The 19936-nt window shown below is 37.1% G+C and overlaps 1 protein-coding gene across 3 annotated transcripts in view; it reads right to left on the bottom strand.

Moving 5' to 3' along the window:
- DPYD (dihydropyrimidine dehydrogenase) overlaps window positions 1-19936 on the bottom strand; it is a 371706-nt gene that overhangs the window by 102191 nt on the left and 249579 nt on the right. For all 3 annotated transcript variants that reach the window (XM_075038929.1, XM_075038930.1, XM_075038931.1), the window contains exons 15-16: window positions 15351-15419; window positions 12773-12856 (exon numbers count right to left, since the gene is read on the bottom strand). In XM_075038929.1, coding sequence (XP_074895030.1) covers window positions 12773-12856; window positions 15351-15419 — 153 coding nt within the window. The remainder of the gene's footprint in view (window positions 1-12772; window positions 12857-15350; window positions 15420-19936) is intronic.

Raw genomic sequence — 19936 nt, 5'->3', positions numbered from 1 at the left:
TCACATGGTATGGAATACCCCGTTGGCCAGTTTGGGTCAGGTGCCCTGGCTGTGTCCTGTGCCAACTTCCTGTGCCCCTCCAGCTTTCTCGCTGGCTGGGCATCAGAAACTGAAACATCCTTGATTTTAGACTAAACGCTACTTAGCAACAACTGAAAACATCAGTGTGTTATCAACATTCTTCTCATACCTAGCTCAAAAACGTAGCACCGTACCAGCTACTAGGAAGACAATTAACTCCATCCCAGCTGAAACCAGGACAGACTACTAGCTAGCATTACAGGCCATGCTGATGATTTGTGCAAGTCCATTATCCTGACTGTGATGATGGGAAGTTCTAGACAGCACTGAGAATGTTGCAAGATCTATTAGGACCTTGCACGTAAAGTCCTTAAATCTCATTTATCACTGACTACAATGACCTAAACAACAAAGTTTCAGAAAGTAAAATACTTCATTCTATTTAATGCAAGCATAAGTCTGATCTTCCTTATAAACATCAAGTCTTTGATGACCACAAAACTATTCTTATATATATCTCTTGCCATTGAGTTTCATGGCTAAATAATGCATTGTGTCTGCAATTTTAAATACTGACACTAAGTTACAGAGGACTTGTTTTTTCTTTGTATTAATTTGAGACACATGAAGGTGACATGGGATTTCTTATATATGGTTAGAAGGCAAGTGGCACCAAGAGTCCCTCATCAGTGCATTCTTCTGGTGGCAGATTTTCTTTCTGTACTGGCTCTTCAGAAAAAAAAGACCCTTGTAGCACCCTTACATCTGTTACCACTGGAGGAATTTTTTATATGAAAAATGTTCTACAGTTAACTTCCTCTTTCTACACAGTAGATACATTTTCCAAAACAGTATAGATATCTATGGGAAAAAGAGGGCATGCTTTTATGTTCAGGAATGATGTAGCCTAAGAAAACCCAAGAATTTCCAAGATTTGGCTTTTAAATTTAATTCATGTACCATTCTCACTTTACTGTTTCATTCAACAATAGTCTACAAGGGAAGAGTTAAACCTATCCTCAGTCAAATTGCTGTCTGAGAGCCTACAAGGACTCAAATGCACCTTCATCTGAAAAATAAGAAAGGAGAAAAGAATCTTTCACTGTCTGCAGATAACCTCCATGCAACAGGCAGACTTTCTTCCGGGCCATGCTACCCTTTCCTTGTGAACACTACAGTGTCACTACCTGCCACAGCCCGCAGTGTGGGCAGGCAGGGGCAGGATACATTTGGAGCAGCTTTAGAAAATGAGTAATAATAATTTCTATAGATCCCTCACCTATTCAATCCACTCCACCAGCTCAACATGTAGGTCTGGAGCTGCATCTTTTTACAGTGATCCCACAGATGTTCTGAGGACTTGTTAGCCTGAAAAGTTGTTAGTTTAAATGGTTTTTATATGTGTCTATCATGTATTTCTTTTCCAGATCAAACATGGATCCAGAAATCCATTAAGAAACTGGAAAAAAAATCAAAATTTCTCTCTGTGTGTGAAGAGCTACTCTTTTGCTATTCCTTCAAAGGTGAAGAAAAAGTAAAAGTATGGCAATTTCAGCTTAAAGCATTGCAAATTAGTACCTTCAGCATTCACCTCTTTTTTTTTCATATTAATATCGATCTTTTCCACAGTTATCTGTTCTCCCTCCTCCTATGATATGTCCAACATGGCCTTCATAAAACTGTCTATCTCTAAACCTACCCAGAATTTCCATAGTACCTAAATATAGAATTGCAGTCAATCACTATAGCAAAAAAGACATCTGAATCTCATGGTTAATGTTACCGCCTTCTCACATCCTAGAAAGGGGCAGTTCAGGTTGTGCATTTGTCCCATTTCAAACTTAATTAAAGCTAACAATTTGTTTAAAGCCTGTCAAATTAAGGGAAGGATTTCCCAGGGTAGAAGACGAATAACTCTCTACTTCTCATCTGGAATAAAAAATGCTTCCTCATTTCTCAGGAAATTTGACAGCTTTTGGTCAACATCTATTGACCACAGCTGTCAAAAAGAAAGACATGAAGCAGTTTAACCTAAGGCAGGAATAACAGTTTTCGCAGTTGTATGTGAAGCTATCTATATATATTAGGAAAAATTTCAAAAAATGCCTAAATGACTTTAGAGGCTTTGGGTCAGCCTGGTCAACCCCACAAAAATGTAGCTGCTGGATGAGAGCTTATATCCTTCTGGCTAGAATCTATGATATGATGTGATGTGAAACCAATGTCACAAAATAAACTTTTAGAGATAACGACAGCATGTGAATTCAAGACTCTTTCAGTCAATACCGCATTGCCTTTGGGCATGAGATCCAAAGCATACCGAAGGTAGTGGAAGCCTTTTCCATCAGTTTAGCAAAAAAAAAAATTTCCCCCAAATCTCATTAGACATCTTCAATAAAATGGTACAGGAAAATCCTATTCAGGATAAACATTCAAAAGCGTCCATAAATGGATAATTTCATATCTTGTTCTGGGAGGATCAAATGTTTCATTCCAGTTGAGGCCTTCAGCTTTTATTAATTAACTTGCACTTTGAAACAAGAGGTCTTTTCAATATGAAGAGAGGTTGTAGGGTTGGGGTTTATTTTGAAGAATTTCTAACAGATCAGATATTCATATGAGAATTAAGCAAGGTCCACATAGTTACCATTTAGCTACACTACCATAGCAACAATATGTACTGTGACTATTGCTCACTGGTATAATTCAAGGATATACTTATTTTCTACTCTCTTACATACTCTAAAATGCTCTTTTATTTTAAAAAATCTTTTAAAAGAAGTCTACTCGGTAAATTAAGACATTTGTGTTTTTTCTACGTAGTAAGTGTTCTCTTTATAATTTGAACAAAAACTGTAATATATTTAAACTGAAGAGATATCATATGGCTTATATAACTAAGCATGTACTACTAGTGAAACAAGCACATTTTTGCTTACAAAATACTGTCAATTAAGATGTAGAGGGATAGCTTGGAAAATTCCCATTAGCTTTTACAGACTACATTCTTTCTTTTTGTTATAGTCTATTCACACAGACAAAACCATTACCACTTGAAGACCATGTAAAGACTATATTTATATTTTTTTATTTTAATTTAATTTTTTAATATATTTATAGGGAGTAATGATTCCCAATTTATAGATGTTTTTGCCAAAGTAAAAATCTAAGCAAGAGCCTAGAGACTTGATTCAACTTTTTTTTTTTTAATTTTCTGCAGTAAATTATAAGAACTAAAAAACCCCTGCCATCTAGCTCCATTCTTAGATGCTAGGACTTTATTACTTTGAAGTAAAGCTGCAAGTACATTGTCATGATTTGACCAGCTGCTCTTCAGATCAGTCACTGCAAGTTCCACTTGGGGGAGCCTAACTGAGATTCTCCTTTTTTTCCAGTGATACCAATATGTCACTGGACAAAATCAAGTCACTCTGCATTAGGTCCAGGCTTTGGTCATGTCTCAGCTGAGAAGTCAAAGCTCTGAGAGAGACCCTGTCTATAGTGGGAGAGATAACAGCAGGTATGGAGAAAAGCCAGCGTAAGACTATGACACCACTGTGGTTCCTAGTTCTCAGAGTTAAGCTACTTTGAAAAACTAAAAAAAAAAAAAAAAAAAGAAAATTGGTGCACATAAAAACCCGGAACTTTAAATTTAACCATCTTTAACCAACTAACCTTAAAAGACTCATAAAAGGTTTTGACAGAATCAGAATTTCAATAAATTTCAATTTTAGCAGATCCCCATCTCCCTCTTCTTTCTTACTCTCATTTGGTATTGCAATCACTATTTGTCCCTTCTCCAGCTCTACAATTAGAACCTTTGAAAGATGATAAAAGCATAAGACAAATAGCCTTTGATCACTTCTCTCTATTCTAAATGAAAAAATGGGAACAATAAGTTGTTACAGCGTTTTCTTATTGTAGTACATTACTGGAGCTGCACAAATGAACAATGCTTAACAGTATGTTTTAAAAAAAAGACACCCGCCCTCCCAACCCCACTCCAAAGCTTTTTAACATATCTCATCTAATAGCTGCCAATATTAATAGGTCAGTATCCAAACTCAAGAATACATACATCAAAGTGCTGTGTGGGAGATCCACTTTGGATACCTTATTAGCAGCACGGCACTCCTACACCCCTTCTCTGATAATGTAGCACCTAATGACTGAAAAGATAACCAACGTGAAAACAAGGTCAAAAATGAGCTGGAAATTTTTGATTGACCAGTAGACAAAAGTACAAAACATAGATTTAAGTTGGGAGTTAGAGCAACGATAAGAGAGATGTCAAGATCAAGCACAACTGAGACTTGAAAAGTTTGTGTCTGTCTTTAGTCAGCTTTGCAACTACTCCGTTCTCAGATCACGTAATAGCTTTTTGTTTTCTCCCTAGCACTAAAAGAAAAACAACCAAATTTATTTTGAAAACTGAGTCCTCTCTCTGCTTAGGTGGTCAAACCACAACATTTTTCCTTATTCCGAATTTGAGGGGTGTGTGTGTGTGTGTGTGTGTGTGTGTGTTTTTTATTTTTTAATTTAAAATGTTAATCTAAGCAACCAGAAGAAACATCACTGTTAGAAAACTTTCTACTTTTAAAATTAACTATAAGGCTTTTTTAAAATTGTTATAGTTATATAATAGGAAAAGCTCTCCTTATGTTTCATTGAGATAGGTCAGTTAAAACTGTAGCAATCACTTTACAGCTATTCATTTTAATGCAACATTAAAGGAGTCAGATTAGCAAACAATTTGTTCCAATACCAGTTGGGCCTAGACGTTTCAAGTGAAAAATGTGAAACTTCACATTTACATTTATCAACTTCTTGGAGATACTAACTGGGAAGCTTTATTTATCAACAGCATTGGTATATGTAAACTGTTGACTACTAAGAATGCCTTTTTACCCCTGCCAGAACAAAATATTTTATCTTGGTTGTTCCTAGCCAACCAAAATAATGTTTCTCATATCACTGTAAAGAAGTGGTATGCACCATGATTAAACAATATTTCAGCTCTTTAGTTCATGCAGAGGTTACTTGCTAGAAGGCATAAAGGTTTGATTAGGCTTACATCATACATGAAATATTTTAAAGGGAAGCATAGAACTAGAACACGAGTGCTGCAGCTACATTTAGCTTTTTCCTGTGGTCAGGTAGGCAAGTTCTCAGTCCCTTCCTATAATAAAGAGGCAGAAAATATCAAATAATTGAGGAAACCATAAACCTTTGAGACCACCAAACTAAGGAATTTAAAACATATGCTCTGAGAAGGATTTCCCACATTTTTAAAATGATCATCATATAGGCCTGTATTCAGGTTTGGCCTACTGTAAAGAGCAAGCCTCCCAGCGCATTGACTAACTTTACTAGGAGGTGAGGCAAAATTAAAAAAAGTATGAGCCTAGTCCTGAAAATTCTCATGTAGGCAGTGAAGACACTAGTTAACACACTGCTAATTAACTTTAGCAAACAGTGGCATAAAACTGAAACCATAGAAAGAAAAAACTATTAATGTGCACTGCATAGTTAACTTTTATTGTGCACCAAGATGAACAATCTTAAAATATTTTATTTTACCTGCACATAGATACTTGTTCCTGATCATATCCTTTCCAATAAATCCTGTTTACCAGATGTCATCGGTATGAACAACTGCAATATCTTATGCTGCAACCATATATCCAAAGGCAAAGCAGTCCACAGGTTCTGGACATTTAACCAAAATATTTAACCATGTAGACCACAGAAATATGCTTGCCTGAGTTTTCTACATTTCCGTTTTCTGAAAGCTTCTCAGTGCATTAAAATGCAATTGCAAGAATAAGTACAGGTTGCCATTTGGTTTAAAAAAAATAATGATAGTTTTCTTCCTTTCTGGGAAGCACTCACTACATACTCCATCATAGTTAGGCTACTGAAGTGTCATTAAACCAGCCCAAATCTTTTTGTTTCCTTTTTAAACAGTGGCAGGTCACTGATATTTTGGCCGAACTGACCTTCTTTGTGACATCTATCATCTGTAATGTGTATTCGAGCTGAAATGCTTCCATCATAGTGAGATTGAAAATAAGGTTATCTTTATCCCCAACTTTCATGTCTTAAGAAAATCCATTCTGTAGAGGATGGTCTCCATATATAAATAAAAAGTCACCACACATGAACAGTATTTAAAACCTTATTAACAGGCATACCATGTCATTAAAAAGTTTCAGCAAGTCAGTAGTGCTGTTAACAGTACAGTCCTACTTACAATCCCTTTTTATTTTCCATTTTGTCTTTTGAGTAATTAAATTAAAAATCCTTCAAAGCAGTAACAGTGGATTAAAATTGTCAAACCGCAATATAAAATTACAGAATAGTGTTCTGATGATGACTTTATTAAACTTTGCATCTTAATTCATTTCTTCTCGAGTGTATGAAAAACGGAATTCTTAAGACAAAATACCAATTAACTGTCGTACCTCATTATTAAGTATTGTGTCCTTATACATGTTACAAAAAATAGAATACATGAGCACATTAAGGACATACAGAACTAAAGACATGGAAGAAATCCATTTAAATAATGACATCTAATCACACCTGAATCCTGTGAGGGCAACAGAAAAGGAACTGAATCCTCAGGTACTGGAGGAAGGTGAGTGATGCCACCAACCCAGGAGTGACCACATAGTCAGCAAGCTTTTCCTGTTCAGATTTCCAGTGAAACTGCTCATGACTCAGTTGTTACTTTGAAATCAACTCAGCAAAGCGTTTACTTTATGAAGAGGCTTTTAAAGAAGGAGAGAGTAGAAAGAGAAAGGGAAGACACACATATGAAACTGGGGAAGGTGAAAAAATCAACCAGTGAGGTTAAAACAACAAAACTGAACTACCATAAAGGATGACGTGTGGTCACGATCAGTATGGGAGCCAAGAAGGCGAGCCCACAAAACATATCTGGCCCATGAAAACGTGTGCTTAGATCTACATTTGCAGGAGTTGGAGGAGGCAATCAGCAGCATCCCTTCTCCCCGCACATCCCAAACACCCTCCCAGCAAAACAACGTCCAATGCAGCACTTCTCTGCACGTACAGAGTAACACCATCACCCCCTGAACCAAGGAATCCGTGTTTCTGAGGAGTCTGCATCTTGTGATTGAATTTCCTGCGTCTGCCTGAGCTTTTCTCTCAGCTGGACTATTAAGGCTCCTGTTCATATCCATCAGCTTGGGCAGCAGACAATTTCTCTCCCCTACCCAGCTGCCTAGTTTTATGAAACTTACAGAAATTCAGTATCTTTGAAACAGTTTCAGTTCTGAGAAACATGACTGAAACAGGTCATTTGGTTGAAACATGCCCCAAAGCAACAGAGGGCACTGACAGACACAAAGACAGCGAGATCAGCTAGGAGTTGTCTTCTTAAGATCACAGCCAAAATGGATGAAAGGGGCCAATGCGAGAGAACAAGATGACACGTAAATCCTAAAACTCCACCATAAACACCAACACAAACCTCATTTTGATTATACTGGTTTATACTGCATTTTGGGTGGCAACGTTCACATTGCTGCTATAGCACAGTGTAACACCACCCTTCTGTATTTTGCATTAATTTGTTGCAGTAACTGATACAAAAGAGAAGAGAGAGAACTAATGCTGCCTGCAGGACTCAATGAATTACACTTAACCAGCATATTATTGTAGGCTGATAGTAGAATGCCACATGAACACAGATATAATCAAATTCTGTTTGGGGCATCATTTATTTAAAATACTTCAAGCTCCTTGCTGGCAGAGCAACAGCAAATTAGCATGCTATGCTGTGCACTTCAATTAAAAAGCAGTCTCATCTTTCCTATTTCCAAGGTACAGCAGAGCAAATCTAATTGTGCCATACAGCCAGTTCTCATCTTTGCAGAGTAACCAGGGCTTCGGGTTTTTTTTGCTTTTTGGTTTTGACAGATTTGTCTTCTTCTGAATAAGGCAATGTGGGCTTTTATGAAACTTGCCTCCTAATTGCAGGCAATAAACATGAACACAGCCAGCAGCAAAGGCTGTAGCAAGTACAGTTTAAGTAAAATGAAAATAAAGGTAAGAAAAGAACCACAAAGCAAGCTCATTTTACGTATGATCTGAATAGTTAAACCACCAGGATCTGGATTTCAGTGTTCACAAGAGACGTATACATGCCTCCTTCAATATAAACTAAAAAAAGCAAACAATCCCCCAAACCTATAGCTTAAATGCTGAGATAGGCAAAGATTTTCTGTATTTTGGAGGTTAAAAGGTATGACTAATTAATGAGAAATATTTATAAGCCAGGATGTTATTAACTTTTAAAATATTTGCTTACAGCATAAAGAATCTCTGTTCTTGCACTTAGGCTAAGATCTTTGAATATGAGATCTGTTTTTTTTAAAAGTATAGAAGCATCCTCTGTGCTTTGGAAATTTAACTGATGTGTTGCTTTTGACTTGAAATCTCCCTATCACACTGATCATCTCACCCCAAGTGAACAGGTGAGTCCTTCTGCTTCCTTTTATCCACTACTCATTTCCTATCCCTGGTACAAAGACCGCACTACTTTTGGACAGGAATTGAGTCCACAGAATCACAGAAATGTTTGTCTGAATGGATTTCTGGAGGACAGCTAGTCCAAGCTCCTGCTCTGAGTGGGACGACACAAACACCCGTTGAGGTTGCCCATGGCTTTGCCTGCCTGAGCCCTTAAAACTCCCGAGATGGAGAGTACACAGCCCTGCTAGACAGCATGTTCCTGTACTGCATCACCTTCTTGGTGAATTTTTTCCCTGATGCCCAACCTGAAACGTTCAGCCTGCAATTTGTGGCCGTTGCCCCTTGCTGTATCATCTGACACTACCGAGAATTATCTTTTCCTCTTTGTAGCTACTCTCCCAGCATCTTTGTTACAATCTTTCAAGCAGCTGTAGGCTGCTCTTTTCTTCCCTCCATTGTTTTTCACTCACCATTAGGCCAAGGAGACTCGCTGATTTTCTGAAGACTTTGGATATCACTCATCCTAGTCGGTCTTATTCTAATGATTCTAGGTATATGCACATTACACTTACTAGACCTGGGTTTTCATCTGAACAACAAAGAATGACATAAAACTTAGCAGGAAAACCCAGATTATCGACTCAATTCAACTATTATTCATTCTCACCAGAGCAGCTAGAGAGACTTGTTGAATTGTGGACCAAAACAAAAAAGCCAAACGCTTAAATCTGTTGATTTCACATCATGGTAATGGTTCTGAATATTTAATGCCACTTTTTAGAAGGATAAGTAAAAAAAACAAAAAAACAAATCATCTCTGCATGGTTTCCAGTGAAAAGACAGAAAGTGCACCACAAATATAACACCAGAAGTTAGGCATTGAAATGTGAGTGCTACCATCTTAGATGTTTGATTTATTATTTTCATAATTTTATGCTATAATCACTACAGTTATGAACTATAGTGGGAAAGCAACAGCGTCATTTTTTAATAATCTGCTGTTCACCACATTGTCTTTACGTTTACTATTAAATGTTTTGTACACTTATGTGCATTAGTGCTGTTAAACCTAATGATGGAAATTCTATTACGATTTTTAATGATATCCAACTTTTATACAGTTGCAGATTGTTATGAAAGAACACAAACCTTAACTTTATTATCATTCATCAGCATTTGTAAATATAATTGACATTTTATACAGAACCAGCTTTAAGTAACTTATTGGCAGCAATACAGATGCCTCTTAATATTACCCTCTGGCTAGCTATGCTGTTTGGGCGCCAGAGTGTCTGCACTAATGACTTGGAATTAAAATCAAGTAAAAGCTGAGAACTGTAACTCCATATAAAACAAACAGCCATGCTTCGTACCAATTCTTTATATATATAATTTGGATATACCTGGCATTTTTAAAATTTACAGTGGGTATGAAACAGTGAAAGTGTTTGAGACTAGATAACAAAATAGGACAGAGAAAAAACAAATCTGATGTTCCCATATTTCTACACTTACCCTTAGGCACACCATAGGAATTGAAATGAGGAGAGAAAGTAGACAGTGTAATTAACCTTTCCTTTCCCTCTTTTTTTTTAAACAAAAAACAAAACAACAACAAAAAAGGCAGAACATTTTAGACATAAATAGTAAAAAATACACATACATGTTTTTCTGCCATTATTTTTCATCTCAGCAATTTCTGTAGTTTCCTGAGGATTTAATGTGCTTAGGCATGAAAAGGGACCTAATCCTTAAAAAATTTTCCTATGAAGACATGGATTATGTTATCAAAAAGATTTAAGAAAACCTGCTTCACTGTACAACCAGGAAAGCTGCTCTGTCTTTCAAAGCCTCATGCCTTGACTTCGAGGTATTGAGTGGTGTTTTTTTTTCCAGAGCATATCTGAGCCCTCTCCTCCCCACACCATCTACATATGACCTATTTGACTTCAGCTCCGGGGAAAAAAAAATAAAATTAGGAGTAGAGCCAAAATACTTCCTAGCACTTTCCTGTCTTACGATGGGCCACCACACACGGAAGATCCTCAGAGAGCTACTGATAAATCTCATCGCACATATCATTATTTCACCCAGTTTATCCACACCATTTGCTTCAATAAACTACATTTAAAGCCACCATAATTTAATTTTAGCCAACTCTGAGGAAGAACCTCAGGATCTGGCTCTCTAAAGATGGATGTTTTATTCTTTTATTTGTCTAAAGAAGTAGATTCTTTTCTGAGCTCTCATTTTGGTGATAGAGTTAAGAAAACACAAGAATATATTTAATAAGCAAGTGTAGTATACATTAAACATTCAAAAGAATATCCAAAATATTCAATATTCAAATATTCAAAAGAAGAGAGAAATTTTATTATTATACAAACATACATGTATATATAATGTAATCATCTTCTTGCTTTATGGATCTGATCTCCAAGGAGAGTCACAAATCCACACGATAGCCCTGAGTGCTAAGATTTTGAATTTGGTTCTCTGATTTTACAATAGCTGAAAGATATGTAAAACCTCATGTAGCCAGACAGCTCCCTACTGACTACACATCTAAGCAACTTCACTTGCACATATTATTCCAACCAGCGAAAGCTGGAAATAACATATGCATTAAAAAAAAAAGGAAAAAAAAGGGAAAAAAAGAGTACTTGAAAGGAGACTGTTTTCAGCTTCTGTGTGAAACCTTCAGGGCTCTCCGTGACCAAACCACATCCTTCTACAGCATGCTGCCATCTCAGGTGGGGACAACCCAAACTACTGAGTTACGCTCTGCAGAGTGAAGGGTGGAAATTGCTTCATAAGCTTATAAAAACAGCTACTATAGCTCTTTGCTGTTGAATGCAATTCAGGGAAATAATTAATAATAACTATTACCATTTTGCTAGTGTGGTCCTGAAGGATTTTTATAATTCTGCCCCATTTTTAATCACAACTTTCGTAAATGACCACTGGCCACAAAAAGCATCCAGATTGCTTTCATTTAAAATAATAATCTATAGCATGGAGCAGATTGACATAATTTTGTTCACAGAAAATAATAAAATGTCCCGTGCGCTGTGCCTGACAGTATTGCTATGATAAAGCTACACCTGAAGTGTGTCCACAGTTGCACTGAAATGATTACAGCCCCTACTGCCTCCCTACTAAAAGTTTTAGAAAATTAATGGTTTAGTTATCCAACCACAACTCAGTTCATAAAAGTTTTGTGTTTAAGTGAGGAAGTGAGGATGAATTAAGATGTCTACTAGCCCCCTCAAAGGGGATCAACTGAATAGTGTGCGTCAATTTTAGGGCACGTAATCATGATTCCCACTCTGCATCTCCTTCCTCATCTTTTTCTCCTCTCCCCAAAACGTAGAAAGATGAGAAATCAAACAGGCTTCAGACTTCTGAAACTTTGATGGTCAAACGCTAGAAAATCTCTCCTGGTAGGCTGTGAACCAAGAGTTTTCAGAGACTTCCAAGTTCATCACATCTGGGCATGTTTCAGAGCCAAAACAAATTTCAAACCATGACCAAAACATGCAAAAATCTGAAAACTTCAAAAGGATATTAGTATGAGAACTGGCTTTTGTGCATGCTTGTTTTCTTTTCACGGGCAAAACAACACACATTGTCGTAACTGAAGTCACAGGACGTATTAATGAACTCTGTATCAGATTTCTACATGACAGAGACATCAGGCATGGATAACTCCAACCTAAACTGTATAAACCATCAAATCTATAGGTTATAGAACACAGGCTCTTGTGAGAGAAGACATTAACTGTAGGTGGCACTACCAGAATGTATGCCCTATTCTGTGATTCTAAAATACAGTTAGGTTCATATGCTAAAAACTGTGAAATGAAATGTGTGTATATCTCATGTCCTTCAAAATCATATTGATATATGCAGTAGTTACCGGGTTGTGATCTAAAAGATATCTACAGGGCACTGAAATGGAAACCAACAAATTCTGTCCAAGCACTTTTTGGAAATTATTTGTTTTCATCTTGTTCCTTGTCAAATACATAATGCATTTTTGTTCTCAGCAAAACTAAGCATTTTGTATATTCTCAGCTTCTGTCTTCCTTTTTTTTTTTTCTTTCAGCAATAAATATTTAAACACATTCAACCTAAAAATCTCAAGCTAGTAATCTGCTGCTTGTGTCTTCTCCCCGAGGTGTAACTATCAATGAGGTAGTACAGGATTGCTGAAGAGACATGAAAGAGATTGCGGTTACAGTCATACCTGCCCACAGGCGAGGCCCATACCTCTCTCCCCCATACCATGAGGACATGATAAATTTAACTCCAGCGCATCTGCACCAGCAACCTATGAAACATGCAAAAGGAAAAAAAAAGCAAAATTAACTTCAAGTAAGGTACTCTTTCCTGTAGCATTTACTGTTCATGTTAAATAGATTTCTTTAGACATTTCTTTTTTTTCTTCTTTTTTTTAAAGAGAGAAAGCTATGGTTATGATAGTCTGAAAAAGAAATGTGTTGATCATTACAGAGAAAAAATTTCAAAAACTGATGTGGCTTCCCAAAACTACAAAGGAAATTAAAGTAAACAATAAATTAAAAAAAGACAGGTACAATAAGGAGCTGGTTCTGAAAAATGTTAAAAAAATGAAATATAATTACAGGGCCTTAGGGCAGCACTGAGAGCGAGGTTCAGTAGTCAGTGTTACACAGGTGCTTCTGTGCTCTGAAGAAATGTGACTCAGTAGTAAATTTCTCCTTTCTGCTTTAACGAATTTAGCCTCTAAATTTTCTGCAGGCACCTGGACTGTGCCATAGCTTTTGTCATTAAATATTTTTATTTCTGAAGTCAAACAAGAGAGTATTAAAAGAAGTCCATACAAACATATTAGTCATGCTAATTCCTCTTCAGCACCCTCTATTAGTTACAATTAAAAAGGCAAACGAGCCAAGGCGTACAAGGGCAGCACACAACCATGCTCCTCCTCCTCCCTGCCGAACTGCTCCAGCCTGAGAGGATGATCTCTCCTGTTGCCTCCCACGTGGCTGTAACGAGTATTTTGTTTTGCATTTGCATTTTGTTTTTGCTTATTGAACAGCAGTAATTTTGCCTGCTGCGTGGCCATGGTTCAGCAGCTCCCCAAGTGCACGAGCATGGGAGAAGCCTTCCATCACTTTTGGGAATCCTCCACGTCCTGAGCAGCTCTGCAAGCCCAGCCATGCTGCGCTGTTGCTGGTGCTGTCGGCCTCCGTGACAAGCTGACCTTTTGTATGAATAGGTCGTCCTCCTGCCGAGAGGCACTGCGGTACCTTCTGGGGCTTCTGCTCTTTGGAAAGCCACATCTATTACCTTCTAGGTAGGTTCCTACGCATGCAATTAAATAGCACTGCTCTTTTCCAGAGCACCCCAAACAAGTGTGCTGCTCTCCACAGAGTGGAGACTAACAACTTCTTTGTGGAAGAAAGTTATATCACACAGGTTACACACTACTGAGTGCATTTAAATAACTACTTCTTTCTAAAGGTGTAACATAAATACAAACACATTGGAAATATCTGTCTTAAAGCTAGATAGCAGTACCACTGGATTAAAAAAAGAGGAGCAAATGGCACAATAAAGCCATTCATCTTAGTTTAAAAGCAGTACTGCTCCCATTAAGCACGGATTCCACAAAAGATTTCATGGTCAATTAGGTAAATATAGGTATAAAATGGACTAGTGTTGAAGATCACCAAGCTAATTACTGATAATGTTTAATTCACTTCTCTAAGTCCCCTAAGCTATTTTTTCCCTCATAGGTTTGAAATGCCCAAAGAAAATGGAGAAGTGTCTTCACACATCATAGGAGGGCTTAGGATACCGTGAATAAAGAAACAACAATGTCCGAACACACACATTCAGCCATATGAAAACACAAATTCAGAATATCCACACCCATAGCTATACATAAACAAAAACATATATAAAAAAATTTATAATACTTATAAAACACTTAGATCTGAGCTAATGATAGCAATAACGACAAGCTAATTTTTTTTCTTTGCTTAGATTTGTTAAAACCTTCCTTTATTGATCTGAAACTATGCTTTTTATTTCCTCTAGATACTTTACATGGAGAAAACCAGTTTTATTTAAAAATAACAACTTTGTATTACATTCAGATATAGACACCTTTCTGAATGAAATTACTGCGGTCTTAATCAAGTATTTCCTGTACTATTCTCTGTGGACACAGGTACATGTTTTTAAATAGTTTTTTTCTTTCAAACTGAATCAAAATTTCAGGTGTATAGTCTGTTTGCATGTGTGTGAGATTAGATTTATATTATAGGAAGCCTGCTGACTGCTATTATATATGCTGGCTTTCTTTGCTATCATTTTTGAAAGTCTGTATTAAAACTAGAATAGCATTAAATGAGCCTTTTATACTTTAAATATTCAAGAGTTTTATATTCAAAATTTCTTCTGGTGCTGTCAAACTAGTATGCCTGTAGGCAAGGTAAGATCAAGTTAGGCTCTCAAAGGTAGAATTAAATTTTATCAGGGCATCCGTCATAATATACAGTTTGCTTAAAATGCAAATAAAAAGTATATAGATTCAAAGACTAAAGGCTTTCCAGGTACTGCTTAAAAATCCAAGGGACTATTTTTATGGAACAGATTTCCTTTAAATTTACATTTCTGTCATTTTAATGAAAACACAGAATAAACAAATTATAATGGTCACGCTTTAAATTCTCGCTTTTCACTTTGAATGTATTTCTTTCAAGAAATTCCTTATTGCAGCTCTTGTTTTTAAGGAGAATAAAAAAGATGCAGAAATACATTTAGGAAACCATTACCTCAGCCATTTTTGAAAGTTCAGTCCAGTCCTCCCTGCTATAGCTGCACATGATACTGGCAATCAGAATCTGAAAAGAATATATATGTAATCATTTTAAGCCATGTTAACAGATTTTGTAATATAGTTCTTTACTGGGACTCCAGACATTAACTACCCCTACCTGCATATGGGAACTACCAGCTATATACTACTAGCATGTATAGTGAAATATAGCTGTATATTTCACTGGGGATGAGAAGTAGTATACAAAGTCATCTATTTTATCCCTGTTTTTTAAGTCATTAAGGAAAACCAGCAGGTGTAGTCAAATACATAGAGAACTTCGCATTCTCTTTGCCATGCAATAAAGTGAGAACAAAGGTTGTCACAGACACAGAGTCCACCAGGAAAACTGTCAAAGGTATTTGTTTCTGAGGTCAGGGGAATTAAGTTATTTACTATTTATACAATGCCAGAAGTTACTTGGGGCCCTTTAGAGGTAGGTAAGACATAAATGCAAGAGTTTAACAAAGCAGCGTATGAACACAATATTCCAGCTGACTTCAGGAAGGCAGGTTACACCAAAACCAGCTCCCTGTAATCTCATACTATGCAAGTTAAGGACAGTGACAGGCAGCTGGGACTGTTTTGTGTAGAGGCAACTGGGAGGAGACTTGTAGGATATTGGAAAAATCTAGGAGGACAGGCAGAGTGGCACAGGGAAATCCCAGCTTTTCTTTTCCCACAATACATTTTATTTCCTATTTGCTGGCTGTGGCCCCAGCTCCCCAAGAGCTGTTTCATTGTATTGCCTTTCCTCCTCACTGCACTGAGCACCTTTCAGGTCCAGATTCTGCCTGTAGCTGCTGCTGCCTCCAATATCTTTACTGAGGTTCAAGTGTTTAGGTAAAGTAAGTTTTAATAGGATTCTTCGGGGAGGGCAGCTGGACTCACACCTTTCCAGTTGCACAGTGCTATTTACTGTTAAACAAATGTTAACTACTCCTCTGGTCGATGTCCAGTTTAAGTAACAATGTTAATTTCTATTTAAGACCCATCAAAGATCATCAGACACTGAAACTCAGAAGTTAATATATTTGTGGTACAATTAGCAGAGAATTCAGCCCAGGAAATCCTGCATGGAGGACTTCGTGGAAGGATGAGGTTTGCAGGAAAAAAGCAACAGAGACCTATATTGCAGCAGCTAAAAGGTTAAATCAGAAAAAGAAGTCACAGAACTTATGACCACAGTACCAGCGCAGTCTGTGTACATCAAAGGAAACTCCAGGGGAGGAGAACAGAAAAACATCTGGCCACACTCTTGATTATTTGGCCCTCTTACGTGAAACATATGAAAGTTTCACATAGACGTTTGATTCACAGGTAGGATGAAATTTGGTTTTAATCTTTTTTGCTTTCCAAACAAGTTTTACTGTCAGTATTAATATCTGGGATGAGCTTAATCTGTCACTCCCAGTCAGTATAACACTTCTCTTGAACTTTCCCGTAACGCTGAGGGTTAATGACTCATTCATGTAAGGTAAAATACTGAAAAGCATAGTATAGAAAAATTGTCCAATACACACAATTGTTGGAAACTATAAACTCCCAAATTATCTCCATAAGAAGGATATTTGGTATCTTCAGAAGGGAGGGAAACATACTTTAAAAAGGAAGGCAGCTAATGGAGAAAATTAGACATGGTGAGATTACAATCTATTCATTTAAAAGGACAATACCACTTATCATCATCATTATTTCCATTATTTCCATTGTTTTGCTGTGATGAATCCGTACCTATCAATCTACCACCCACCTACCTGCAGACTACCTCCACCCACCCACCTTTCTGGGTGACGTTTGCAAGATGGGAGTCTTTTGAGAAGGAAAGCCTTTGACGAAGTGCCTGCCTTGCCTGCAGGTGCCCATCTGTGCGCACCTCCAGCATAAATATTTAAGACCAAGCTTTTCACTAAATGCACACAATCATTACTGGTCATGCTTTTATTACCCTCTTGACAGAGGAAAAGACTCTCTCTCCTATACCACCCTTTTTTCTATTGTGAAAAACCTTATATAGCTCTATAGGCCGAATGTTTATGAAACAGAATTTGCTCTATGTTCTATTTGAATATTCAAGACAATTTGAGTACTCCAGAAATAAACATAAATCTCTTTAAAAAGACTCTAATATTTTTAAACACACAAATTGTGAAAAATTGATTTAAGAAAGTATATGTCAGAAAAATTTAGAGTAAGAAACTAGTTAAAATATGCACTAACTGGAAGTTAGCTAGAAACTATCTTGTCAAATTCACACTTTTTATAAACTAACCAAAGCAAAAAAAACCCCAAACAACTCAGACACTGACAACATGATAAGGGTTTTCACAGTTGCATTCACAATCCAAAGTATATCAGAAGTCTACACAATTCAGCTTTAAAACAAACCAAATTTTTCAGCAGCAAAAGTTGTAAAACAACAAAGGTGGCTGACTATATTCACAAGTAGCTGAGTTAGGTTATGTCAAGTGTTATTAATGAAGTTTGAAAATTCTGCTGGGAGTGTACAAAAGAGGAGGAACAAGAGCTGTGATGTTTCAAAAAGCTGTTAATTAAGACAACATGTTTATTTAATATTGATTAGTTTTAGCATTCACGTTTAAAATTAAGTACATACTTTTGACAGAAGCAGTGCTTTACAATAACAAAAATAACTGAAAGCAAAAATTACATTTCTGCTGTGACTGTTCACATGAAAACCATGATCTCAGAGGGAATAATGAAAATTTTAAGAAAGTAGGGATTTTATTCTCCTCTTTTCCCCAGTGTTCTCTTATAACTTGAAATTAAACTTAATTCCTAGGTAGAAACAGGTCCTCCAGCACTCCATGTTAACAAAGCTGTCCCTCCTCAAGTGACTGTTCTTCCCCTCTACGGTCTTTTCATTTGGAATCAGTACCCACGACAAAAAAAAAAAAAAAAAAAATCGTATGTGGACATTTAGGGACACTATCTGTGATGTTTGAGGTTTGAATCTACTCCTAAATCACACATTTATAAAGAAATTTATAATTTATAAAGAAAACATAGAATATTGTCTCCTATTACCTAGAAAGAGAATAGCAAGAAAGAAGTAAGAATAACAAGTGATAAGAATCAGAGTTTCTATTGGAAAGTGATAAACAGAAGTTGTATCAAATTTCAGTTTCTCAGCCTCTTCTCACTATTTTTTTTTTCCCCATCTTTGGTGCCTGCAATGCCATGTACCACATTACCAACCCTGTAACTTTAATAGCCCCAAACAGTTGTGTCTCATGAAAGTCCAGCACATGGCCCAGCCCAGGAGCATCCTCAGAGAGCACATCCTTCCTTTTGACTCCTGAAATCTGCAGTAGCAACCTGAGCTTAATTACAGTTGTTTGAACCACAAGTGCAAGGCCGCACCACGCTTGCCTGGCTTACAAAAGCAGACTACTGACAAATCTTACAATAGAACTGCTGCTGAAGTGTAGTAAGTGGTAAATGAAGGTTGACTAAATTGCAGCTTTGTCATAGCTTGAGTGGGGGCTGCCTGCGAAACCGTGCATGACTGAAGCACAGTGGGATCCCTGGCCCATTCCTTATTCCAGATCAGAAGCATAGCTGGCATATGCTGTTCCCTCTTCTTCTTCATCCAAACTGCTATTTTGCCTGTTGTTGAGAGATCCTGCCTACCCCGCCCTGCGTCAAGGAGCGTGGCGGCCCTGCAGACACCGCTCCCTCCCTGATGATCGCTGTGACAGACGTCACCAGACAAGGTCTTTACGCCCCGACATTACACAAGGTGATAGACAATTTCTCCAAATGCCTATAAAGGGACAAACACATGTTTGTAACATCAGACACTGGTCTGTGTACAAGATTTTCTTGATCATTCATGGAAGAAGATCTACAATAAAACTTTTTTTTTTTGTTGGAGGGAGGGGAGATGGAAAAGGGAGGGTATATAATGCACCATTTAGGACATGATTATAAGATGAACATACCCTAGCTAAAGCACCTAGTAAAAAGCTACATTTCACGCTATTCTGTAACTAATGCATTAGTAGTTGTTCGTCTTAAAAGGACACTGACAAAGTACTTCTCATAATCCTTAAAATATTTTTTCTCCCTGTTTATAATAATCCCCTGGAAGCTTAAACTAGAATCTATTTCCCTTGCAAATGCTTTTTTCTCCTCCATTATCTCTATGCGGATGTCTCATGAATGCAACAGCACTAAAAGAAATAAAAAGGATGAGGTTTGCCACTGTGTATGTTTTCAAGTGATCTTCCTTCCCTAACACATGGAATTCACTGCAAGAGTTTTCAAAACAAAAGGAAGGATTAAAAAAAATAACTGGGCCTACTTTGGGTCAGACAGTCCTGAGAACACCTATTTAAAGCCAGACAGCAATAAAACTCTAGGCAGACAATCACCATTTGTCCTGTATCGCTCTGCAGGGAATAAGGGAGTTTCAGTACACTCAGAGAGTCTGAAAAAAATCTCAGGGGGATGGATTTAAATGTGAACATTGTCAGTTCCTGAAAATTTAAGAAAACTTCCCAACAGATACAATGGAAT

The sequence above is a fragment of the Buteo buteo genome, chromosome 10, assembly GCF_964188355.1.
Source record: "Buteo buteo chromosome 10, bButBut1.hap1.1, whole genome shotgun sequence".
NCBI classification, from domain to species: Eukaryota; Metazoa; Chordata; class Aves; order Accipitriformes; family Accipitridae; genus Buteo; species Buteo buteo.
The sequence above is the reverse complement of the archived record's forward strand: the minus strand, read 5'-3'. Positions and strand labels throughout refer to the sequence as shown.